A 26,204-nucleotide genomic window follows, 5' to 3' on the forward strand; every position below is an offset into this window, starting at 1 on the left:
ATCAAACAAAAACTACTACACATTGATTGAAAGAAGCAGCAATAACTCCTTTTTGGTTAAACTGTTTCTTGAGATGAACGGAATATTGAGAAATTATTTATAAAAAGAAGTTGCAGCAACATGTGAATTAACCATTCCTGGGGATGAAGAAGCTACAAAAACAACACAAACTGTTTCCAGGGAGAGAGGAGACAACACCTATTTGATAATCTGCTGCCTCATGTCAAATGCCTGCAGAAGTAATGTTCTGAAGTAAAGGGGTTAATTGCAGAAAGAAAAGCTGTGTTTTAAACGGAAAGCTTTATAACAAGGAATAAAGGAGCTATTTTTAATAAGAAGGCAAGCTGCAGATTTCAAGTCTCTGAAGGTGTATTCAATGTTGGGGGTGAAAGAATCTAAAGGGTATCAATAATGTTACACTGCAAACTTGAAAGGGAGAAAACTGTGCAAGAATCCAACACCAGAACAACTCAACAGCAGAATTTCAAAGAACAACACTGCAGAAGGACTGAATCCTGGAAACATCCAGAGGCAGATCTCTGTTGGTTGAAACCATAGAGCCATAGAGTTGCACAGCACAGAAACAGACCCTTTGGTCTTTGGTACACGCTGAACGGATATCCCAAACCAATCTAGTCCCATTTGCCATCATTTGGCCCATATCCCTCTAAATTCTCAATAAAATCCAAAAGAACTATGGATGCTATAAATCAGAAACAAAATCCAAAACAGAAACAGATCCTCAGAAGGGTCACTTGACCCGAAATGTTGACTCTGATTTCTCTCCACAATGCTGCGAGACCTGCTGAGCTTTCCCAGCAATTTATGCTTTTAAACCCTTATCATGTATCCATCCAGATGCCTTTTAAATGTCTATTGTACTTTTCATACTTATTTGCTAACATGGAATAAATTTCATCTTGTTAAAGCCAAGAATCTCTCTTAGTTAGACAACAAAATAGTTTTCTTCTGCCACACAAGACCAAGTGGACACTGTCGATTATTTTTTAATTATTGATTTTGTGGAATATGGGTGTCACTGGCTGGCCAACATTTATTGCCCATTCCTAGTTGCTTTTGAGAAGATGGTGGTAAGCTACCTTCTTGAACAGGTATAGTCCACCTGCTTTGGGTTACCCCACAATGCCATTAGGGAGGGAATTCCAGGATTTTGATCCAGTGACAATGAAGGAATGGCAATATACTTCCAAGTCAGGATGGTGGGTAGCTTGGAGGGGAACTTGAAGTTGGTGGTGGAGTTCCCATGAATCTCCTGCCCTTGTCCTTCTAGGTGGTAGTGGTCATGGATTTGGAAGGTGAAGATCTTTGATGAATACCAGCATACTCAGCCCAAGGTCAACAAAAATGGGAAGTCAGCCTCATACAACATAGTGATAGCGGTTAGGATTTCTCACACAATATGGTGGTCTACAGTGGTAATTGCTCATAAAATAAGAAGTAATGTGAGTCTACAGATCCTACCTGGATAGCAATGGGTATCATGTAGTTCTGTTCATTACGGTAAAGCAGGCAAATAGGTGCTGCAGTGTACTGCTGCACACCTTCAATTACATTGGCAGGAATTCCATCCAAGATCTCATAATTGACAATATAGATATTTTCATTCTGAAACAAGCACAAACAGGAATGGTTATACAATCAGGCACTGTCTGAATACAATATCAATGTGGATCATCTTATAATTGCTGAATCCCAATGCTGTTCTGCCTGGCCTCAAGTTCCATCAATAAAAATTCAACCCAAAGCCTTGCTTTATTTACACTTACACCAAGTCACTCACCACCATCTCTTGAGTTCTGTTTGGCCTCCAGCCATGTCCTCTGAAATTAAAATTCAATCACATAGTTGTGGGTCTGCAGTCAAGTGTAGGCCAGACCAGGTAAGGACATAGAACATTACAGCACAACACAGGCCCTTCAGCCCTCGATGTTGTGCCGACCTGTGAAACCAATCTGAAGCCCATCTAACCTATACTATTCAATGATCATCCAAATGTGTGGGAAAAGATCTGCCACCCTGCCTACCCACAGCATGGCCACAGGGAACATAGGAAATCAAGCCTGTCTAAACCATACAAGTAACATCCAGAATACCTCAGCCTTGACCAAACAAGCTGACAAGGGAAACCAGACATGACCATAGTCACTCACAGACCAGGGAATACCCTTCCCAAGACAAACTAACAATAAGCTTCTTGGACCCAATCAACACAGCTGTCCCAAAGCCCTAAGGGCAATCTCATACCCCAGTGATACCAAAGTCACACAAAGGACAGGTCAGACAGAGAGGCATCAGAATACCTCGCTCACAGGAGGGAAACAATGGAAACAACTTGCTGCTTTAAAAGGAACATTCTCACCTACCCTCAAAGAGAGCTGGAATCTCCTGATCCCGTTAAAAACTGTGTGATGCTGCCAGGATGCTTCATTGTATCTACAATCAGGACATTCTTCTGATAACTGCTTTGCAGTGATCACCATTATAACTGGATTACTTAATTATCAAATACATTGCATTTTCCCTATTTTTAATTAACTTCATTGGACAAGATTCCTATAAAACCTGGCTTGATTTTCAGCTCGAGGAAGAGAATTCCGGCTACCCAGACAGACTGTCTGTGCTGTTTTAGCTTAGCCAATTTCTCTTCCGCAATATCGCTGTGTTAATAAACAGTTAATTTCACTTCGATCTGTGTTTTGTGATCTCTGTTTTATTGGGCTAATTTCTCCAACAATATGTTTATCCAATGACCATTTAAATGCCCTTAAAGTTGGTGAGTCTAATACTGTTACAGGCAGGGCATTCCACACCCCGACTACTCTCTGAGTGAAGACCCTACCCTCTGACATTTGTTCTAGATCTATCACCCTTCAATTCAAAGCTATTTCCCCACATGCTAGCCATCACCATCCAAGGAAAAAGGCTCTCACTGTCCATCCTACCTAATCCTTTGATCATAGAGTCACCTTGTATAGGACAGTCGATATCCTTTCCTGAAAGGAATTAGTGACCCAGATGAACCTTAATGTCAATCAACAGTGATCACCATGTGAGTGAGCTTTCTAAGATCACATTTTATTGGATTCAAATTTCACCCTGTGTCCTGGTGAGATTCAAACCCCTGCCCCCAGTACATTAGCCTGAGATTCTGGATTGCTAGCTGAGTGACATCAGCATAATACTACCTCCTTCCAATTTGTCATGAGCTAACATGGCACTCAAATAAGGTATTCCGAAATTTACGTTCCTCTTTGGATATCAAATTTCTCAGAAGCTGTAGGGAAAGAGTCAAATTTCTACGCTGTGCTCAGCAAGAATTTTACATTTCCTGGTTCAATCTCTAGTACTCAATGTGAAGGAGTAAAACACCAATGTACCTCTATCTCTTGCTTCAGTGTGGAGTTCCTGAGAGATGTCCTGACCATGTCATCTGTCACAGGGAAGTTTGGTGGGATTTTGTCGCATTTCTCTATCAGGACTGGGTTGAAGCCATTCAAAAACTGGTTACCGAAGAACCAATCCTCCTTCCAATGATGCTTGGCAAACACTGCAAATGACGGAACAGGGGGTGGGGGTAGAACATAAAGAGCTGGTAGTGCAGAAATAGCAAGATGCCGTTAACAACAACTTAAAGCCAACCCTGTAGAAGTCCAAGTGAACGTAGTCATTCTCTCCTCAACAACCAGCCCTACAAGTCAATATTAATCATAGAATCCCTACAATGTATTCAGCCCAACAAGTCCTTACCAACCCCCTGAAGAGCATCCCAACCCAACCCTTACCCTATCCCTGGAAGCCTACATTTCCCATGGCTAATCCACTTCATCTGCACATCTTTAGACTGTGGAAGGAAACTGGAGGACCCAGAGGAAACCTACACTGAGACAGGGAGAATGTGCAAACTCCACACAGACATTCGCCATTGGGAAATGCTAGAATCTAGGTCAACGAGTGGAATCCCATGGGAATCAGTATTGGGAACTCAACTGTTTTTAATCTAGTTGTTTCGTAATACAGAACTTGAGTATCCGTAAAAAAAGACACAACGTGTCAAACTGTTTGGTCTTGCACTCATAAAAGCAGAGAAAGTTGGGACAGGAGAAGGCTATTGAGCCTTTTGAAGCTGACGCCCACCCCCCCTACCCCACACTCCCTACCTCGTGAGCAGTGGAAGATAAATAGTTCAGCATATTCAAGGCTGAATTATAGAGTCAACAAGGGAGTCTACAGTTCTGGAGGAGTTAGGCATGCAGGAATCTGGGGTTGAGACCAAAGATCAGCGATGATCTTATGCAGTATGCTTGATAGGCTAAATGGACTTTCCCTGCTCCTATTTCTTATGATCTTGTGACCTTCTGAACAACTCCCTTGCTCTCGTCGTCACCTTCAACATCGCAGAATCATACAGCATGGAAATAGACCCTTCGGTCTAACAAGTCCATTCCAAACATAATCCCAAACTGTCTGCTTCTGGTTCATATCCCTCCGAACATTTCCTATGCATGAACTTACCCAAATGACTTTTAAATATCCTTTGAATCAGTTCAATGGGATCTTATGCATCCATCTGAGAGGGCAAATGGGGTCTTAGTTTTGTGTTTGAAATGTTTTGCCCTTAGTCTGTCTGTATTTTTGACATAGAATCATTGAATTCCACAGCGTGGAAGCAGGCCATTTGGCCCACCGAGTCCACACTAACCTCTGGAGAACATCCTACCCAGTCTACCCCCTTCCCTGTAACCCTACATTTCCTATCGTTAACCCACCTAGCCCACACATCTTTTTGACTGTAGGAGGAAACCAGAGTACCCACACAGGCATGGGCAGAACATGCAAACTCCACCCAGGCAGTAGTCTGAGGGTAGAATCAAAGCTGGATCCATGGTGCTGTGAGGCAGCAGTGCCAACTACGAAGCTACAGTACAGTAAGTGTACAATGTAAATGTCAAGAGTATTTCAATTGTATGGAGGCACCTGAGACTGGCAAAGCTGAATGGAGACAAGTTGAATTTGACTGCATTCCATAATTTTCTATTCAAAATGTTTTATAATGTATTTTTATGAATTTTATGAATGAGGTATGTTTTGGAGGGGAAACAATACACGGTACAAAGCCAGAAAGATATGGTCATCAGTGCGTGTAAACCTGCCCAGTACCTCTTTTCCAACAATGGCTACTCTAAAGAATATTTAATTGGCAATAAAATCAGGAGGTAATTAAAGGTTCCACAGCAACGTAGGTTCTTTCTTTCTATTTGGTCACTTGCTCATCATAAGTGTACTGTTGATACTTTAGTGGTACTACCTGCAATGACAAGCTCAACCTCCCCTCTCCTAAATATTGCCAATTTCCATTACCTGCATTAGAAGGGTTGACACAAAAAATGTGATTAAAGTCCTCAACGGTGGTCCAAGAGCATTCCAACTTGTTCACTTTCTCCTTCAGCGTGAGTTCTGAAAGGCTAAAGAAATTGTGATAAGAGCTATTTGTAGTATATTATTATCATTACTTTGCAATTTGAATTCAAAAGTGGAGAAAAATGAATCTGAGTTTTCCGCTCCGTGAAGGTGACTTGTAACTTTCAAGAAAGGGTCAGAAAGTCGCCTTAAACTGTGAAATAAAGGCAATCTTTCCAAGAAAGAGACTTAAGCTAAATGACTCAATCTGCTATATTGGGGAGTTAATTGCAGATCATTTGTTGAGTTTTATCATCTAGCGAAATGAACAGTCAGTGCTACCAGTAAGTTGAATTCAGATGTCATACAATCAGAATGTCGGTTTTAATTTCTAGATGTCTCCAGGCTCTAAGAATCTCCAAGTTGTCGGAATTGGATAGAAATCTCCAGTCTATCAGTGCTGGAAATAAATCTTAAGCTGTTTCAGTAGTCCAATCAGGGCAGCTTGAAAGAGTTGTGAGTTCATCTATATTTATGTATCTCTGGGAGAGAAAGAAAAAAATCACATTTGGTGAATGTGCAGGAAGTAGGTTAAGTAGGAATAAAAAGGTCTATTGTCCATGGCATCAAAATGCACTTGCCAACCAATCAGAACTCTCTTCTCATTCAGTATCGGTATTAGTATTAATTTTCCACATAAATTGGCTCCTTGATCATTGACATAATGAATGCAAGACAAAAAGCTTTGACAAGATGTGTTTTTCTTTCAGTAATATGTGAGGAAGTAAGTTTGAAGAGTTAACATAAGAGTAATAATTTATGGGGGTTGAGTATCTATTATGAACATTTCCGGGAAAAGAGTTAAACCTTTATTGTTGCTGTTCATGAAAAGATCTTTCCAAAGAGTCTTATAGATATATAACTGTTTTTTTTTTCTTAAAGAAACATGGAAAATTAGAACATAGGAGGAGAAGGAGGCCATATTGGCCCTTCTAGCCTATTTCACTACTCAATATGATCATAGTGGTCATCTAACTCAGTATCCTGTTCATGCTTTCTCCCCCATCCCTTTGATCCCGTTATCCCTAACAGTTATGTCTAACTCCTTGAAAATATGCAATGTTTTGGTTTCAACCACATTCTGTGGCAGAGAATTCCATAGGCTCACCACTCTCTGAGTAAAAACCTTTTTTTTTCAAAATCCCTACAGTGTGGAAACTGGTCTTTCAGCCCAACAAATCCACACCACTCCTCCAAAGAGTATCCTACCCAGAACAATTCCCCTATTACTCTACATTTACCCCTGACTAATGCGTCTAACCGATACATCTCTGAACATTATGGGCAATTTAGCATGGCCAATCCAACATAAACTGCACATCTTTGGATTGTGGGTGGAAACCAGAGCACCCAGAGGAAACCCACACACACACAGGGAGATTGCACAAACACAGTCGCCCAAGGTTGAGAATTGAACCCGGGTCCCTGGTGCTGTAAGGCAGCAGCTCTAGCCACTGTGCCGCCAACTTTCTTCTCATGTCAGTCTAAAAATGCCTACCTTTGGTAATTCACGAGCATTTATTTTTGTGTAATAAACTTTGATGTGCTTTTGTTAAAAGTACACTGGCAGCCTCATGCGAATATTCTCAATGACTGACCAACACTGTAAACAAATTGCAAAACAAATCTGACTTGTGTATTGTTACCAGCCGCTGGGATTATATTAAAACAAACACAACAGACAAAGTTTAAACATTGACAAAATAGAGGATTTCAAGATGGTGGGAGGTTTTGTGGACAGGAAAATGATTCATTGGTGACTGAGCTAAGAACCGGGGCATTTAACAGATTTAAATTGATTTGCAAAGGGGATGAGGAAAATTGATTTCACTCAGGGAGTTGTTGCATTCTAGAATGTACAAATGTAGCAAAAGCAGATTTCATAAATGGTTTTAAAACTGATTTGGACACAATCCGAGTGTGTGAGACTGAGAATGACTGTTCCTTCAAAGGGCTAGCACAGACACAACAGGCTGAATAACTACTTCAGTTTCGATATTACTCTGATTATTGATCTATCTTTATTGGGTATCTTCCTTGGGATTTGATCTGGGAATGCTGTATAAAGTGAATGCGGGTTTACAAAGGTATCCAGTATCAGACCCTGACTGACTGAGAACTCAGGAATAGTAGTAACAGGATTTGGTGGCAGTAGTAACAGTAGTAACATAAATTTGCTGATGATACTAAGCTGGGTGGCAGGGTGAAATGTGAGGAGAATGTTAGGAGATTACAGGGTGACCTAGACAGGTTAGGTGAGCGATCAGATGCATGGCAGATGCAGTTTAATATGGATAAATGTATGGTTATCCACTTTGGTGGCAAGAACAGGAAGGCAGATTACTATCTAAATGGAATCAATTTAGGTAAAGGGGCAGTACAAAGAGACCTAGGTGTTCTTGTATACCAGTCAATGAATGTAAGCATGCAGGTACAGCAGGTCGTGAAGAAGGCTAATAGCATGCTGGCCTTCATAACAAGAGGAATTGAGTATAGAAGCAAAGAGGTTCTTCTGCAGCTGTACAGGGCCCTGGTGAGACCACACCTGGAGTATTGTGTACCGTTCTGGTCTCCAAATTTGAGGTAAGGCATTCTGGCTATTGAGGGAGTGCAGCGTAGGTTCACGGGATCAATTCCTGGAATGGCAGGACTACCTTACGCTGAAAGACTGGAGCGACTGGGCTTGTATACCCTTGAGTTTAGAAGACTGAGAGGGGATCTGATTGAGATATAGAAGATTATTAAAGGATTGGACACTCTGGAGGCAGCAATCATGTTTCCGCTGATGGGTGAGTGCCGAACCAGAGGACACAGCTTAAAAATACGGGGTGGACCATTTAGGACAGAGATGAGGAGAAACTTCTTCACCCAGAGAGTGGTGGCTGTGTGGAATGCTCTGCCCCAGAGGGCAGTGGAGGCCTAGTGTCTGGATTCATTTAAGAAAGAGTTGGCTAGAGCTCTCAAGGATAGTGGAATCAAGGGTTATGGAGATAAGGCAGGAACAGGATATTGATTAAGAATGATCAACCATGATCATATTGAATGGTGGTGCAGACTCGAAGGGCAGAATTGCCTACTCCTGCACCTATTGTCTATTGTCTATTGAATACTGGGCCCAGTACCAAGTCCATTTCCAGCGATTATAGGGCACATCAGTCAGTACCAGGTCACATTTTACTGACCATTGGTTTCGGTGCTAAATTTGCAGCAGTAAACCTGTCATCACAGAATCGCAGAATCGTTACAGCGCAGAAGGAGGTGACATTCCCCTGCCTTCTCCCTGTAATCCTGCACATTCCTCTTTCTCATGTTAACTGTCTAACTCCTTTTTGAAATCTCCAGTTGAAACTGCTTGCACCACACTCTCAGGCAGCACATTCCAGATCCTAACCACTCGCTGTGTGTTTTGCTTATTTTGCCAATACATTAATTCCATGCCCTCTGATTCCTGCTCCTTTCATGGAGTGTTTCCTTATCCACCCTATTCAATACCTCTCCTGATGTTGAACGTCTCTATCAAATCTCTTCTCAACCTTCTCTAAGGAAAACAGTCTCAACTTCTCCAAACTAGGGGTGGCATGGTGGCACAATGGTTAGCATTGCTGCCTTACAGCGCCAGAGACCTGGGTTCAATTCCCACCTCGGGCAACTGTCTGTGTGGAGTTTGCACATTCTCTCTGTGTCTGTGTGGATTTCCTCCAACAGTCCAAAAATGTTCAGGTTAGGTGAATTGGCTATGCTAAATTGCCCGTAGTGTTAGGTGAAGGGGTAAATTTAGGGGAAAGGAGGGTTGGTGTGGACTTGTTGGGCTGAAGGGCCTGTTTCCACACTGTAAGTAATCTAATCTATCCACATCATTGAAGTTAATTGTCCCTGGAATCATTCTTGCGAATCTTACTGGACCTTCTCCAGTGGCCAATACTGGACATAATATTTCAGTTGAGGCTGAATTAGTGTCTTAAACAAGCTCAATGTAATCTCTTTGATCTTGTTCTCCACCCCCCTAACATAAAGTGCTTTCCATGGTGGCTTGGCACGGTGGCTCAGTGGCTAGCAGTGCTGCCTCACAGCGCCAGGGCTTGATTCGAGCCACATCCTACCTGTGTTTGTGTTTCCTCCGGGTGCTCCAGTTTCCTCCTGCAGTCCAAAAATGTGCAGGTTAAGTGGATTGGTCTTGCTATAATTGCCCCGCAGTGTCCAGGGATGTGCAGGCTAGGTGGATTAGCCATGGGAAATGCAGGTTTACGATGATAGTGTAGGTCGGTGGGATCCTCTTTGGAGGGTCAGTGTGGACTCAATGGGCTGAATGACCTGCTTTCAAACTGTAAGGATTCTATGCTGCCTTTCATCCAGACTGTGATACTTACCTCTCTATCACGGAGAATTCAAAACCGAGTTCTTTCACACAACTGAACCTCAAATCCATATGGAGATCATCCACTGATCGAGCATCAATACACTTTGGCAATATCGAGGGTAATTCCCTCCACCTAGAACACAAAGGGAGGAACCATTCAATCATGAGGCGGAGACATGTTTGTATAAATATCAAATTATCGAATTTAGACCAGGATTCGGTAGCGTTAATAAAGGTTTAAAATTAAATGGAAAACACTTTCTGGCAATAGCAAGTCCCAGGGAACTGAAGCCAATGAACACATTTTAAATTATAACAGACATTATTACTTCTATATAAAGTTAAGTTTTTCATCCTATTTAATCATTGTTATCTATTAAAAAGTTCACCTGTCCATTCACTTTCACATTCTTTCTTAAACTTTTCTTACAATGAGACTACAACACTCTGAGCCCAATTATTTGGTTCAATCACTTGGCTTGATTAAGTCTAATTCAGTTAACTCAGTCGGAGTATTGTGTATAGCTGTGAGTACTACGGCATATGAAAGAAGCGAATGCAATGGAGAAAGAGTGCAGAGTGCAGAGAGCTCCGGGAAACAGAAACTTCAGATATGAGGATAGATTGAAGAAGTTGGGAGTTTTGAAGAAGACAGACATTTCTCCCTGAGTAGTAGAAGGCTGAGAAGAGATCTGATTAAGGTCTCCAAAAGCAAGAGCAGGCTAGACTGAGTAAATGTTCCCTCTTGTAAGAGTGAGAGGGCATGGATTTAAAGTGATGGGCAAACAAAGCAAGAGGAATGTGAGAAAAGACTTGGTAACATTACAAGTAGTAAGGATCTGGAATGCACTCCCTGGAAATGTGGTGGAGGAAAGTTCAATTGAGGCATTCATGAGGGGCATTGGATGGTTATTTGGATAGTAATAATGTTCAGGAATAAAGGGAAAAGGAATAAAGGGATTGGCACAAGGTAATCAAGCCAGACTAGATAATAGAGCCAGTACAGGTAGGAGGGGCCAAATGGCCTCCTTCTGCACTGTATAATAATTCCAAGATTCTGTCTAGAGACTGTTGCATGTGTTGCAAAGCCAATGCTGCTACCTTGTGGTTAGGGCAGTTTGCTCCCCCCATTCCTCTTTCTTTGACTAGGTATAATTGGTGTATAATGGTAGAGGAAAAACACCAGGAACCAATGTTCCCACTCCATTGCTCGGAAATTCAAATTGTTTCTCAGGATTATTGGTTATACTCTGATTACATTGCTTTCCTGTGAGATTTATTGTTTTAACCGCTTTCTAATGAATTCTTAATTGCATTGAGATTCATTTATATCGGTGCTTATCCTTGATGATAACTTGAATAGAACTGAATCATAGAATGAGAATATTGCTTCAATATGCACAATGTTAACTCAGTTGTATCCATCATCCATATTCTATTAAATGACCAAACAGTTCCAATGTCCTTTAACAAAAATAGAGGTTGCTGGAAAGTTGCAGCAGGACTGGCAGCATTTGTGGAGAGAAATCAGAGTTAACTTTTCACTTCCAGTGACCCTTCTTCAGAGCTGATGGTAGCGAAGAAAAGCATGCTTTTCCTGAAGAAGATAGATGTTGGGAAGGGGGAAGAGTATATTATAGGGGGAGATAGAGCATAATGAGACAGAAAAACAGAGTCATAGAGATGTGCAGCACGGAAATGGACGCTTAGGTCCAACTTGTCCATGCTGACCAGATATATTAAACTAGTCCCAAAACCCAGCATTTAGCCCCTATCCCTCTAAATTCTTCACATTCATATACTATTCTAGACGCCTTTTAAATGTTGTAATTGTACCAGCCTCCACCCTCTGGGGTTGCATGGTGGCTCAGCGGTTAGCACTGCTGCCTCACAGTGCCAGGGACCCACTTTCGATTCCAATCTCGGGTGACTGTCTACGTGGTGTTTGCACATTCTCCCCATGTCTGCGTGGCTTTTCTCCGGGTGCTCTGGTTTCTTCCCACAGTCCAAAGATATGCAGGTTAGGTCAATTGGCCATGCTAAGTTACTCTTAGGGATGTGTAGGTTAGGTGCATTAGTCAGGGGCAAATAGGGGAATAGGTCTGGGAGGGTTACTCTTCGGAGGGTCGGCGTGGACCTGTTGGGCCGAAGGACCTGTTTCCACACTGTAGGAATTCTAATTCTAGCTCATTCCATACACACACCACCCTCTGCACGATAAGATTGCCTCTTTGATCCCTTTTAATTCTTTCCCCTCTCATCTTAAACCTATGCCCTCCAGTTTTGGATTCCCCTACCCTGGGGAAAAAAACCTAGAGTATTCATCCTATCCGTGCCCCTCATGATTTTATAAACTTCCATAAGGTCACCCCACCGCCTCCAATGTTCCAGAAGGATGAATTCTAGGAGAATGAATAGCCACTGGTGGCTGCTGAGTTTCCTTAGCACTTCTGCAATTCTTTTAATTTCAGATCTTCAGCATTCACAGTGTTGTGCTTTTATTTGGCTCGTTCTTTGAGGAGGTGACAAGACAGGTCGACGAAGGTCGAGCAGTGGATGAGGTGTATATGGATTTCAGCAAGGCACTTGATAAGGTTCCCTATGGTAGGCTTATTCATAAAGTCAGGAAGTATGATATACAGAGAGATTTGGCTGTCTGGATTCAGAATTAGTTGGCTGACAGAAGGCAGAGAATGGTTGTAAATGGAAAGTATTCTGCCTGGAGGTCAGTGTTGAGTGGGGTCCTGCAGGGCTCTGTTCTTGGGCCTCTGCTCTTTGTAGTTTTTATAATGACTTGGCTGATGAGGTCAAAGGGTGAGTTAGATGACGCAAAGGTTGGAGGTGCCGGGATAGTATCGAGGGCTACTGTAGGCTACAGCGCGACACAGACAGGTTGCAGAGCTGGACTGAGAAATGGCAGCTGGAATTCAACCTGGATAAATGCGAAGTGATGCATTTTTGAAGGTCGAACTTAAATGCTGAATATAGGATTGAAGGCAGGATTCTTGGCAGTGTGGAGGCACAGAGGAATCTTGGTGTGCAAGTACATAGATCCCTCAAAGTTGCCACCCAAGTGGATAGGGTTGTTAAGAAAGCATATGGTGTTTTGGCTTTCATTAACAGGGGGATCAAGTTTAAGAGCTGCAAGGTTTTGCTACAGCTCTACAAGTCCTTGGCGAGACCATACTTGGAATATTGTGTCCAGTTCTGGTAGCCCTACTATAGGAAAGATACAGAGGCTTTGGCGAGGGTACAAAGAAGGTTTACCAGGATGCTGCCTGGACTGGAGGGCTTGCCTTATAAAGAGAGGTTGAATAAGCTCAGACTTTTCTCTCTGGAGAGGAGGAGGAAGAGAGGTGACCTGACCGAGGCATACAAGATAATGAGAGGAACGGATAAAGTCAATAGCAGAGACTTTTCCCCAGTGCAGGATTGACTGGTACGAGGGGTCATAGTTTTAAGATATTAGGAGAAAGGTATAGAGGAGACGTCAGAGGAAGGTTCTTTATGCAGAGTTGTGAATGCATGGAATGCGTTGCCAGTGGTGGTGGAAGCAGAGTCATTAAGGACATTTAAGTGACTGCTGGACATGCACATGGATAGCAGTGAGTTGAGGGGTGCTTCGGTTAAGTTATTTTATTTTACATTAGGATTAACCCTCGGCACAACTTCGTGGGCCAAAGGGCCTGTTCTGTGCTGTACTTTTCTATGTTCTATGTTCTATTACCGATAGAGCTGTTGTTTCTCCCGTAGTTCATTCTTACGATGACACTGGAACACGGGTCCATCATCATAGATTCTTTTAGCTGAAACAGAACATGCATATGTTAATTACAAAAGGCAATAACCAAGGAAGACTGAGAACTTGGGAAGTTTAACTACTATACAAAGAGAATCATGGATTTTAGGAAGGTGTTATGACTTTAAATCTAATTCAGATGTTTAGACTGTTTATACACAGAATAATGGACACTCGGGAATGAGTTACAGACTAAAGCCAACTGAATGGTTCATTTCAGAAACTTTATTTAAAAATTCATGGGTATTGTCAGATAGGCCAGCATTTATTAACCATCCCTAAATGCCCAGAGGGCGGTTAGGAGTTAAGCACATTGGGTCTGGAGTCACATGTAGCCCAGACCAAGTAAGGACAGCAGATTTCCTTCCTTAAAAGGCATTGGTGAATCAGATGCTTTTTTTAAGGAACAACAGTGGTCCCCATAACGCTAGCTTTGTGCTTAAGATTTTGATTGAATTTAAATTTCCTCGTCCACCTTTGAGAGATTTGACCCTTTCGGTAGTGGAGGTTCTGAATTACTAGGCCAGTGACATGACCATTACAGCACCACCTCCCCGGCAATGGGAATGTAGAGTGGCAAACCGAATCTAATCATGGGTTTGGAATGGGTTACATACAAACTCCAATTTCGTGAGGCAGTCAAACAATGGAATTATACCAATTGAATGTGTTGGCAAATCGGTGCCACTACTCAGGGGAGCTGCACTTGTAGAGAAATGTGACAAATAAAGTTGCACACCTTTGGAATAAATTTCAGGCCCAGGAGCTTACTTTAGGTGGTGTAGAGAAAATGTCCTGTAACATGCCTGGAATGGAAGATTTGCCTTCAAAGGTGTTGCCCTTCTGATAAGGCTTTAAACCAAAGTTATGTCACATGGGTGTGATAGGTCCCATGGTGCTACATCTATGAAGAGCAGGGGAGTTCTCTTTGGCATCCTGTCAATATCTATTATTCCACCAGAATCAACAAAAGAATGATTGTCTGGTCATTCTCTCCCTGAGGAACATGCTGTGTGTAAATTGTTTTGGGAAGGGCTCTATGAGGATGCATGTTACTTCCATGCTTTGCTTCTCCTCAACAATCCCTGGATTTTCCGACTTACCTGTTCCTTCCCGGAGGCTTATGGTACAGTTGGCCAGCCACTTGTAGCAGGGGAAATGGAAGGTGTTTCCCTCGGGGGTCTCCACCGTCACACAGCAGCAGAACCAGTAATCTTGGAAGTAGAATGGAGTTACTTGCAGCTCCACAAAATTAATGCTCCCAAGGTCCCAGTCACTTGCAATTTCATAGTGATCCACCTGGAAAGTGAGGGTGAGGAAGCGAATAGCATGTCAAGAAGCTCCAGTCACAAATTGGATTCTGATTGTCGGGTTGGTATTCCGTCGTGAGGTTGGTTCTGATTATACGGAAGAAATTGGGATGCTGGGACCAGCTGTCTGTTTCTCTTCACTCACAAGGAGTGCTGGAAAGATATTTACCTCTTTCATGCAGACAGTCCGGAAAGAACAGGTAGGTAGTGCAGGAGTCTCCTGGGGTCCCACACACTAACCACTATTCCATTTTGGAAGCTGATGAGGGCGCTGGTAACTCGGAGTAATGCAGTCAGAGCCAAGCTTCTGGGAGCACAAACGGCTTGACTGCACAGGGTGGGAGGAAGGAGAAAGGAAGGGCAATTGTGATAGGGGATTCTTTAGTTAAGAGTAATAACCAGGTAATTATACAAGGGGATTTCAACTTTCCCCAACATAAATTGGGATTGTCATAATGTAGAGGGTTTAGAGGGGGCATATTTCTTGAAATGTATCCAGAGAGTTTTTTGCATCAACACATAGAAGGCCCAACAAGGGACAGCGCAGTGCTGGATCTGGTTCTGGGGAAAGAAGCCAGAAAAATGTTTGGTGTGGCAGCAGGAGAACATTTAAGTGATAGCGACCACAACATGGCAAGGTTCAAATTTGTTCTGAAAAAAAGGAGGTCTGCAAAAGATGGCTTTAGATTGGGGGAGGGTAGGTTTCATTGAATTAAAGCAGGATCTGACCACGGAAGACTGGGAACAGCTCCTTGCAGATAAGTCTACAGTGGAGCTATGGTGGGAGGAGAGGAGGCATTCAAAAAGGAGGTGGGGTGTATACAGGTCCTTTAAAGGGAAATGCATGAGCAGTAAGTTCTAGGACAATTCAGGACTGGACAAAGAAAAGTAGGGCTCGTAGCAAGTCCAAAGGGAACAATTCAGCTGTGGCCCTAGAGGAATGCAGGAAGTGCAGGAGAGAATTTAAGAAAGCAATTAGAAGAGCAAGAAGGGGGCATGATAAAAGACTTACTAACGGGATTAGGGAGAAAAGAAAATGTTTTATAAATACATTAAAGGAAAGAAGTTAACCAAGGAAAGAGTAGGACCCATTAGGGACCAAGTGGGCAACCTGTGTGAAACCACTGTATATTAGAAGGGGGTTGAATGAATACTTCTCTTTGGTCCTCACTCTAGAAGAGGAGAACGTAGGTATGGAATTCAGAAAAAGGAACTGTGAGGAACATACACAGTTTAACTTAGGATGTGGAGATGTATTGGAGGCACTGTCGGCCTTAAAATCATCCTGACCTGGATGAATTGTTTCACAGACTGCTGTGGAAGGTGAGGCAGGATATTGGAGGGGTTCTGACACAAATTTTTTAATTCCTCTCTGGCCGCAAGGAAGGTGCCAGAGGACTGAAAAACAGCTAATGTTGTTCCACTTTTTAAGAGAGGTAGTAAAGATGAACCAGGAAATTACATGATGTGGAGGTGCTGGTGTTGGACTGGGGTGGACAAAGTTAAAAATCATACAACACTAGGTTATAGTCCAACAGGTTTATTTGGAAGCACTAGCTTTCGGACCACTGTTCCTTCTTATTTAGGGAAGGATGTAAATATATTGAAGACAGTTCAGAAGGGATCTACTAGATTGATACATGGGATGAATTAGTTCCATCCAACTCATTCATGCTGACCAGGTTTCCTAAACTAAACTAGTCTCATTTGCCTGAGTTTGGCCCATATCCCTCTAAATTCTTCTTATCTATGTACCTGTCCAATTGTCATTTAAATATAGCAGTTGTACTCATCTCTACCACTTCCTCTGGAAGCTTGTTCCATTTAGGCCCCTCACGCATTTTTAAATCTTTCACCTCTCACATTAAACCTGTGCTCTCTAGTTTTGAACTCCCCTACCCTTCAAAAAAGACCTTGGCGATTTACCTTAAAAATGCCCCTCATGATTTTATAAACCTGGATGTGGTCACTCGTCAGCCTCCAACCTCTAGTGAGAAAAGTCCTGGCCTATCCAGCCTCTCCTTATAACTCAAAACTTCCAGTTTCTGTCACACCCTTGTTAACCTTTTTTGCAGTCATTCCAGTTTGATAACACCCTTCCTGTAGGGGGTGACCAGAATTATGTGCAGTGCTCCAAATAAAAACCTCACCAATGTCTTGTGCAGTGGTAATCTGACATCTCAACCCCTGTTCTCGGTGCTCTGAACGATGAAGTCAAATGTGCCAAACACCTTCTTCACCACTCTATCAACCTGTGACACCACTTTCGCGGAATGACGTAATTGCACCCCTAAGCCTCTCTGTTCTCATGTTATGAGGACAGGCTGAGATATAGAAGAGTGAGGGTTGACTTGATTGAAGGGTATAAGATACTAAACGGTCTTGTTAATGTGGATGAGGAAACATATTTCTTCGTGTAGGTCAGTTGAGCACATCCATGTCAATGCTAGTTTCCCAAACTAAACTAGTCCCATTTGCCTGAATTTAATCCATAGCCTTCTAAACATTCCCTCTTCATGTACCTGTCAAATGTCTTTTAAATGTTGGAATTGTACCCACCTCTATCACCTCCTCTGGCAGATCATTCCACATAGGAACTACCCTCTCTGAAAAAAATTGCCCTTCGGGTCCCTTTTAAATCTTTCTCCTCTCACCTTAGAATTTCATTGCATCTAAGGACTATTGTGACACACATGCAAATCTTTCAATTCAAAATTATTTCTCCAATCGAAGCACCGAATGATATTGATCGCAACAAGCTGCTGATTTCTGCTGGAATATATACTCACAGTTTCCTGCTTCAAGTCATTGTGCAGCCATCTGTTCACACTAGCCTTGTGACTCTTCTCCCTCTCTCCGATCAGGGTGCAGAAGACATAACTCTCGGTTCCTGCATACAAGCCTGTCCCAGTCTCAATCATGACTTTGTAAGTGATCATATTCTAGCACTGGCAGAACTTCCAACCTCTGACGGTGTGGCAAGGAAAGCAGATGCAGTGTTTATATATGAAACAGAAAAGGAAACCAGGGATTTTTCTGGGGAAACAGCTGACATGCCATCTCACAGGAAATTCTGTTCTAACTGTTTCGACATCAGGCAGGGAGGAGGGACAGAGTAGAGGTGGTTCACGTTGTGCGTTCGATATTGGAGTGCCCCTCAAATGTGGGTAGGACCCTGCCCCTTCCTTTATCATTGTCTTCTCCACATTTGCTTTCTGAATCTCGCCCTCCTATCCCACCATCACTGTTTTGAGAATCGATCTTTTTCCCCTAGTCTGCCTGTTCAAGGATATCATGCACAGGTCTTGCACCTGGACCTCCTGGCTCAGAGTCATGGGCACTACCACCAGGACCCTGTCTCTGAGCCATAATAATCACATATCAATACAAAGGTCCCACCTTCTCAATCTTGCCCTTGGCATGGTGACCCTCAGGCTAAACCACCACCATTGGAACTCTCAGAAGTAAGGACCCTACCACTGCATCACACTTGCCCCTGCGAATAATCAGTTGAGGGTCCGATAATCCAAGGTTGCAAATATAAGGAAATTGGCCCAACAGCCAGGAACAACGTGAGACAAATCTCCTCTTCAGTAAGTGATCAGGATTTGGAGTGATAGGGCAGAATCTTCACAAGCCTTGAATGATACGATGTTGGGAAAATAGTTGGGAAAATTGGATGAGTATCCAACAATGAGCTTCTCATTGTTAAGAGTATAAAGTTCTGATTTCCAATCAGATTCTTGCTAGTGAGTGGCGAGAGACCTATTTGCATTAATTGTCTTGCATTACCATCCTCAATATTGATCAATCTCACTTCATTGATTTGCAGTTGCCCATTCAACCGCCCACCACCAGGAAACTAGAGGTTGAGAACTCCTTGTGAAAGCCAGGAATGGTCACTGGGCAACTGCCTGCTCCTACAGTCCTCCAGCTTGGATACCCACTAGCAACATCTCAGGACACACTCCACAGGCAGTGACCATGTATACCCCATGTGCATGGAGTCTGGCATCAGGCAGCTACCAGTCTAAATGCATCCTGATTGGCACCTCTCTGATTCATGTACGGTGCCGCACTTTGGACCAGCTCTTCTCAATGCAGGCAGGGAGTGGCACCCAGCTCCTGGACCAGGCTGCAGCTCAGGGTTCCTCTTGGCACTCACTCCTTACCTAGATTATGCATTACCTAGATTCTCTTACAATCTCCTCCTTGCCTATCCTTGCTCTGGTGTCACCCAGCCTGAGCTAAAAGACTAACGGTGTTTCTGTTGTGCCTGGCACTTTAGCATAGACACAACAACAGGCAATGTATCAGTCAAGAGGGTGGACATGTTGCTATAGGATTTCAGGCTATATTCATCTCACACCAGCCCCATCATAGAATCCCCACAATGTTGAAGCAGGCAATTCCACCCATCGAGTCCATACCAACCCTCCAAACAGGGTCTCTCCCAGATTCATCCCTCCGCCCTATAACCCTACATTTCCAATGATTAATCCTCCGAGCCTGAACATCCTGGACACAATGGGCAATTTAGCGTGGCCAATCCAGCTAACCCACACATCTTCGGACTGTGGAAGGAAACCCACACGGACACAAGGAGAGCGTGCAAACTCCACACAGAGACAATCCCCGAGGATGGAATTAAACCTGGGTCTCTTGCACACTGAGGCAACAGTGCTAACCACTGAGACACTGCGCCACTCCCAACCAGTCGATGGTGGCCCAGAGGGAGAGAGCAGTAATGTTTGGAAATGAAGGGACTGATCCTCCATTTTGAAGTGTACAAAATTAGGTTGGTGCCTTCACCAATTTTATGGGGTTTTCCATTGGGGGATACCCTCACCAACCTCACCTCACACCCCTTTCATCTCATTCGCCACCATATCCTTCAATTCCTTCCCGCACTTGCATCTACGTGGCAAACAAACTGCACATGCTTTTAGAAAATGGTCATGTCTCAAAATCTGAGGGGAGTGGCCACAGAGTCATACAGCACAGAATCAGAGCCTTAGGCCCAACTAATCCATGTTGACTAGATTTCCCAATCTAAACTGGTCCCATTTGCCAGCATTGTGCCCATATCCCTCTCAACTTTTCCTATTCACATACTTGACCAAGTGTATTTTAGACGTTGCAGCTGTAACCACATTTACCAGTTCCTCTGGCAGCTTATTTCACACACCCACCGCCTTCTGTGTTAAAAAGTTGCCCCTTAGGTCCATTTTAAATCTTTCCCCTCTCACCTTAAACCTATGCCCTCTAGATTTGGACTCCCCCACCCTGGGAAAAAGATCTTGGCCATTCACTCTATCCATGCCCCTCATGATTTTATAAACTTCTATAAGGTAACCCTTCAACCTCCAACACTCCAGGGAAAATAGCCTGAGGTAGCCTCTCTCTGTTGCGCAAACCCTCCAACCCCAGAAACATTTTTTTCTGCACCTTTTCAAGTTTAACAACATCCTTCATGTCGCAAGTATTCCAAACGTGGTCTGACCAAAGTCCTGTACAGCCACAACATGACCTCCCAACTCCTGTACTCAATGCACTGACCAATAAGGGCAAGCAAACTAAATGCCTTCTTCACCACCTTGTCTACCGGTGGCTCCACCAAGGAACCATGAACCTGCACCCCAAGGTCTCTTTGTTCAGCAACACTCCCGAGGACCTTACCATTGAGTGTATAAGACCTGTCCTGATTTGGTGGCGATTGGAAATACCATGCTGGGATGCAGGGGATATTACAGTTGTCAAGGGTGGGCAACAAAATATAAGGTGGGGTGGATGGTAGAGCATTGAAGGAAAAGGGGTAATACGGAGTTGGGAAGTCACTGACAGTTTGAACTACTAACCTGATATGTTTACTCAATACAGGTAAAGTAGGGAGGTGAAGGTTTATATAGATCAGATGGGGGAGCAGGAGGGGCCTTCACCTTAAATTAAAGCACCCTCACGATTGACCCTCTATCAGGTCTCCTCTCAGCTTTCTCTGCTTTAAAGAAAACAACTCGAGCTTATCCAGTCTCTCATCACAGCAAAATCGCACCATTTCTGAAGAGGGAACATGTACATTTGCAGAGCATCCAGAGGAAACCCACACAGAAATGGGGAGAATATGCAGACTCCACACAGACTGTCACCAGAGGCAGGGTCCCTGGTGCTGTGAGGCAGCAATGCTAACCACAGATGGGAAATGCAGTGATGGGCTTGGATAAGATGCTCTTTGGACGGTCGGTGTAAATTCAATGGTCTGAATGTCCTGTCTAAGATTCTATGATTCTAACTGGTACAGTGGTCATTGTCAGAAATTGTGCAAAAATACACTAAGATCAGCCTTTGATAACTTGTGATCATCTGGTCTTTGTCCAGGGACTGTCGTTTCTTGGAAAGTCTCTTCTATGTCGACTTTCTGTTCCCATTTCTTACTTTTTCTTGCAGAAAAATGACTGTGAAGCAGAGCAGTGCCACGAGACCGTTGGGTTACAATGTTCTCACTTTCCCCTTCAGGTTTTTACACAGTTATTCAGCACCTTCCATCACAATCCTTTACATGCTGATTCCATTCAATCTGTTTTGTTTACTGCCTCTCCTCTCCCTTGGCCAATTCACATACATTTCAGAGCCTCTCAATCTGGGAGAGTGGTCGTTTACTATACAATCTGTGCTCATGCCACCCATACGTGCTGGAGTCTAACGGTATACAAGAGGTGGAGGTTCTGGCATGTTAAGAATACATTCCCAGTAGCAGTAACTGGCAGTGAGCAGTTAGTTCAGTTGGCTGGATGGCTGATTTATAGCACAGAATGAAACAAGCAGCACAGATTCGATTCCTATCCCAGCCAAGGTCAACTGTGAGTATGTGGAAGAGAGAGAAAACAAGAGTTAACGTCTCGAATCTGAGATGACACCATGTCAGAGCTCAATAAATAATGTTTCTTGCTGCTTTGCTGTGACATGGAAGTTTCTGGGTCTCCACAGGACCTGCCATGGTCCCTGGGCATTTTCTCATAGCGGGTGCAGTGCTGAATGTTTGACATCCCAATGGCCGTCCTGTCTAATTCTCTCACAATCCAAGAAAGGGAAGGATTGATGGCAGCTCTGTCATCTCTGGTGTGGGCAGGAGAAATAGTCACGAGATGTACAGCATAGAAACAGATGCTTTGGTCCACCTCGTCCATGCCAACCAGATATCCTAAATTAATCTAGTTCCATTTGCCAGCACTTGACCCAAATCCCTCTAAACCCTTCTTATTCATATACCCATCCAGATGCCTTTTAAATGTTGTAATTGTACCAGCCTCCACCACTTTCTCTGACAGCCCATTCCACACACACACCACTCTCTCAGTGAAAAAGTTGTTTTTAAGGTCCCTTTTAAATCTTTTCTCTCTCACCTTAACCCTGTGCCTTCTAATTTTGGTCTCTCCTACCCTATGAAAAAGACCTTGGCTATGCACCTTGTCTTGACCCTCATGATTGTATAATGTCACCCCTCAGCTTCCAATCTTCCAGGGAAAATAAAGCCCGCCAATTCAGCCTCTATCTCTGACTCTAACCCTGCATATCCGGCAACATCCTTGTAAATGTTTTCTGCACCCTCTCAAGTTTAACAACGTATGCATAGAACAACAGAGCACATAGCAATGTAAGAGCTGGGAACAGGAGAAGGCCATTCAGCCTGATCCACCATTTGATAAGGCCGTGGCTGATCTGATTACAGCCCCACAATTATTACAATCATGGTGATCTCATTCCAGCCTCAACTCCACTTTCCTGCTCGCTCCTCTTAACCCATTACTAACTGTTTATCTTCTCCTTAAATTTACTCCATGTCCCAGCAGCCACCACACTCTGGGGGAGTGAATTCCACAGGTTCACGACTCTTTGAGAGAAGTAATTCCTCCTAATCTCTGTTTTAAATCTGCTGCCCGTTATCTGGTTGGCCAGATAGTGTAAGCGTGCACTTTGTTATTGGATGTTCATTAGAGTAATGTTTCTTCCCTGGGAAGTGTCATTCCTACATCATTTGTTACTGCTGTGTTAGCTGTTGTTTTTCCATTTCCATTAATGGAAATATACAGTAGACCCCTGTATCAGTGGCTGACTTGTGTCTGTGCGGGTGGTGAATTCACATCTTGCTCAGTCACCTGGCCTTGAGGTACAACCTCTCCAGTTATGCATATGTTCCTGTGGCCATGATTTATATCTGGTCTTTCACTTTCACTGCATATGATTGCCATGGTGTGGAGATGCTGGTGTTGGACTGGGGAGGACAAAGTCACAAATCACACGACATCAGGTATAGCCCAACAGGTTTATCTGAAATCACAAGCTTTCGGAGCAATACTCCTTCGCCTCTTTGGAGAGAGAGCACAGAAGGTTCACCACCATGTTGCCTGGTCTCGAGGGCATTGGCTGTGAGGAAAGGTTAAAAAGACTGGAATGGTTTTCACTGGAAAGCTGGCAACCCAATTTCCTGCATTCGTTCCAGATCCTTAAATGTTATGATATTTGAAGTACTGATCCAAATTTTTTTATAAGGTTTTAAGGTTTCCAGTCTCCACTACTTTTGTGGGCATTGCATTCCAGATTCCCACCATCTGCTGAGTGAAAAGGACTTTTCCCAAATCCCCTCTGAATCCCCTGCCCCTTATCCTAAAGTTATGCCCCTCGTGATTGACCCATCAACTTAAAGGGAACAGCTGCTTTCTGTTCACCCTGTCCATACCATTCAATCGTATACACCTCAATCCTGTCCCTCCCTCAGTCTTCACTGCTCTGAAGAAGACAATCCAAGCCTATCTAGTCTCTCCTTATAGCTCAATTTCTCAATTCCAGGCAACATCCTGGTGAACCTCTTCTGTACCCCCTCTCGCGCTCTCACATTCTTCCTATAGGGAGGTGATCGGGACTGCACACGGTACTTCAGTTGCAGTCTGACCAACACTCTGTACAACTCTGACATTACCTCCTTGCTGTTGTATCCTATGCCGCAACTGATGAAACTAAGTGTCCCATATGCCTTCTTAACTATCCTATTACCGTACTCTGCTGAATATGGATGTTACTGGCTTGGCAAGTATTTGCCCCCATTTCCCAGATGCTCATATGTTTAAAACCACAAACAAGATTTTCTTTTGCAATCTTTTGAATAAGTGTCTAACACCGATCAAAGTAGGGCAGAAAATTCCGTGGTACCTCTACATAATGGATAAAGACCGGCAACAATACAGAAACAACTTCACAAAATTCTTAAGTGGTAGGAGTTTCCAACACAACAGAATTTGAAAGAAGAAAAGGCAACAGAATCAAAGTCAAGAGCGTGGGACAAATATAAAGATTGGGATGCAGTTGTTGAGATTGAATTGTTATGTTCACTGGCATGACCAACATTCGTCACTGTAAGAGAAAATAACTATATTTTTTTAAATTGGCCTTTCATCAGACCAAAGTATAAGTTCTGGCTAATTTATTGGTAGCATGGTTATCTTAAAGTTACAAGATTCTGCATTCACTTTGTACTACAAAACTGAAGCAGAAAAACCAAGGCTGGAACTACAGTACAGCATTGAGGGAGAGCTGTGTTGTTAGTGCTGCTGCCTCCCAGATGAAATGATAAACAGAGGCCCCCATTCCTGCATGGATGGATGTGAAACCTCCTCTGGCATTATTTTGGAGATCAGCAAGCAGGATCTCCTTAATGCCCTGGTCAGTGTGTTCATCCTTCAATCAACATCACAACACCAACCTCGACCTTTACTGCCCCAGATTGCCTGAGCATTTTTGGATTTGCCACAATGTTAGTATTTCATGCTGATGGAAGGAAACCCACACCCAGGCTTTTATTGAGCATGCAATTTTGTCTGTAATTCCAGTGCTATTGCATAGTTGAAAATGTGTTGCTGGAAAAGCGCAGCAGGTCAGGCAGCATCCAAGGAACAGGAGAATCGACGTTTCGGCAGTGTAAACTTCATTAGATGTTAAGCATTTAGAACGTAGAACATAGAACATAGAACAACACAGCACAGAACAGGCCATTCGGCCCACGATGTTGTGCCGAACATTTGTCCTAGCTTAAGCACCTATCCATGTATCTATCCAATTGCCGCTTAACATGTAGTGTAAATGCATGTATTTATCTTTGAAATAATTTCTCCAATGTACTGGCACAACCTAATGTAATGTCAATTACAATAGGCTGCTAAAGTCAGAGTCATACAGTATGGAAACAGAGCCTTCAACCCAACTTGTCCACGCCAACCAGGTTTCCTAACTGGAACTAGCCTCAACAGCCTGCATTTAGCCCATATAACTCAAATTTATGTTCCAGTCCAAATGTCTTTTAAATGTTGTCATTGTACCCATCTCAACCACTTCCTTTGGCAGCTTGTTCCCCTGTTTGTAAGAAAAAGTTGCTCCTTAGATCCCTTGTGAATTATACCCCCCTCACCTTAAACCTATGCCCTCTGGTTTTGGACTCCAACCCTGGGAAAAAGATCTTGTTATTCACCTTATCTATGCCCTCATGATTTTATAAAGCTCTACAATGTCACTCCACAGCCTTCTTCACTCCATGGAGAAAAGTCCCAGCCTCTTCAGCTTCTCGTGATAACTGAAACTGCTCCCTGTCCCCCCTCCAGTTACATCCTTGTAAATCTTTTTTGCACCCTTTCCAATTTAATAACATCCTGCCTACAGTACAATGCTGCTGTCTCTAAGATTCTCAAACCCCTTGTCGAATGTATACTCACAGATCCTTGCTTCAGATCACAATGCAGCCATCTGTTGACGCTGGCCTTGTGGCTCACTCCCTTCTCTCCAATCAAGGTGCAGTAAACATAACTCTGGGTTCCTGCACCCCCAATTGTCCCAGTCTCAATGGTCACTTTGTAGGCATTCATTTTAGCAGTGGGAGAAATTCAGATCTTTGATTGTGGCAAAACTGACTGACAAGGAAGCGGATGCAATGTTTATACATGAAGAAAAAAAGTGATTTTTCTGGGAAACCAGCTGACTTATAATCTGATAGAAAATTCCATTTATGATACAGGTCTTGACAGGCCTGCGATTTTTACCTTAGATTCAATCTTTCACATTTAGAGATTAGAGGAAACTTTGGTTCAAATTCCATACCCTTATTAAAAAGAGATAATACTAAGAAAATAATTAATAGTGACTAAGTCAAAGTGGCAAGGAAATCTATACAGCTCTATGCCCAGTGCAAATGCCGATGCTCTGAGCACCAAACATCGGT

General features: G+C 43.2%; 1 protein-coding gene across 2 annotated transcripts in view; it reads right to left on the bottom strand.

Moving 5' to 3' along the window:
- LOC122544390 (polyunsaturated fatty acid 5-lipoxygenase-like) overlaps nucleotides 1–25,891 on the bottom strand; it is a 42,354-nt gene extending 16,463 nt beyond the window's left edge. The window contains exons 1-7 of one of the 2 annotated variants that reach the window (XM_087982810.1): nucleotides 25,702–25,891; nucleotides 14,738–14,933; nucleotides 13,563–13,641; nucleotides 9,846–9,968; nucleotides 5,380–5,483; nucleotides 3,399–3,568; nucleotides 1,483–1,626 (exon numbers count right to left, since the gene is read on the bottom strand). In XM_087982810.1, coding sequence (XP_087838936.1) covers nucleotides 1,483–1,626; nucleotides 3,399–3,568; nucleotides 5,380–5,483; nucleotides 9,846–9,968; nucleotides 13,563–13,641; nucleotides 14,738–14,933; nucleotides 25,702–25,851 — 966 coding nt within the window. In that variant the 5' untranslated portion in view covers nucleotides 25,852–25,891. Of the gene's footprint in view, nucleotides 1–1,482; nucleotides 1,627–3,398; nucleotides 3,569–5,379; nucleotides 5,484–9,845; nucleotides 9,969–13,562; nucleotides 13,642–14,737; nucleotides 14,934–17,733; nucleotides 17,971–25,701 lie in introns of those variants that run through there. The other variant, XM_087982811.1, reaches the window with a different exon arrangement.
- Nucleotides 25,892–26,204: the final 313 nt, after the last annotated feature.

This window comes from Chiloscyllium plagiosum, unplaced genomic scaffold, assembly GCF_037043375.1.
Source record: "Chiloscyllium plagiosum isolate Xiang-an unplaced genomic scaffold, Cpla_swu_hap1 HiC_scaffold_44, whole genome shotgun sequence".
NCBI classification, from domain to species: Eukaryota; Metazoa; Chordata; class Chondrichthyes; order Orectolobiformes; family Hemiscylliidae; genus Chiloscyllium; species Chiloscyllium plagiosum.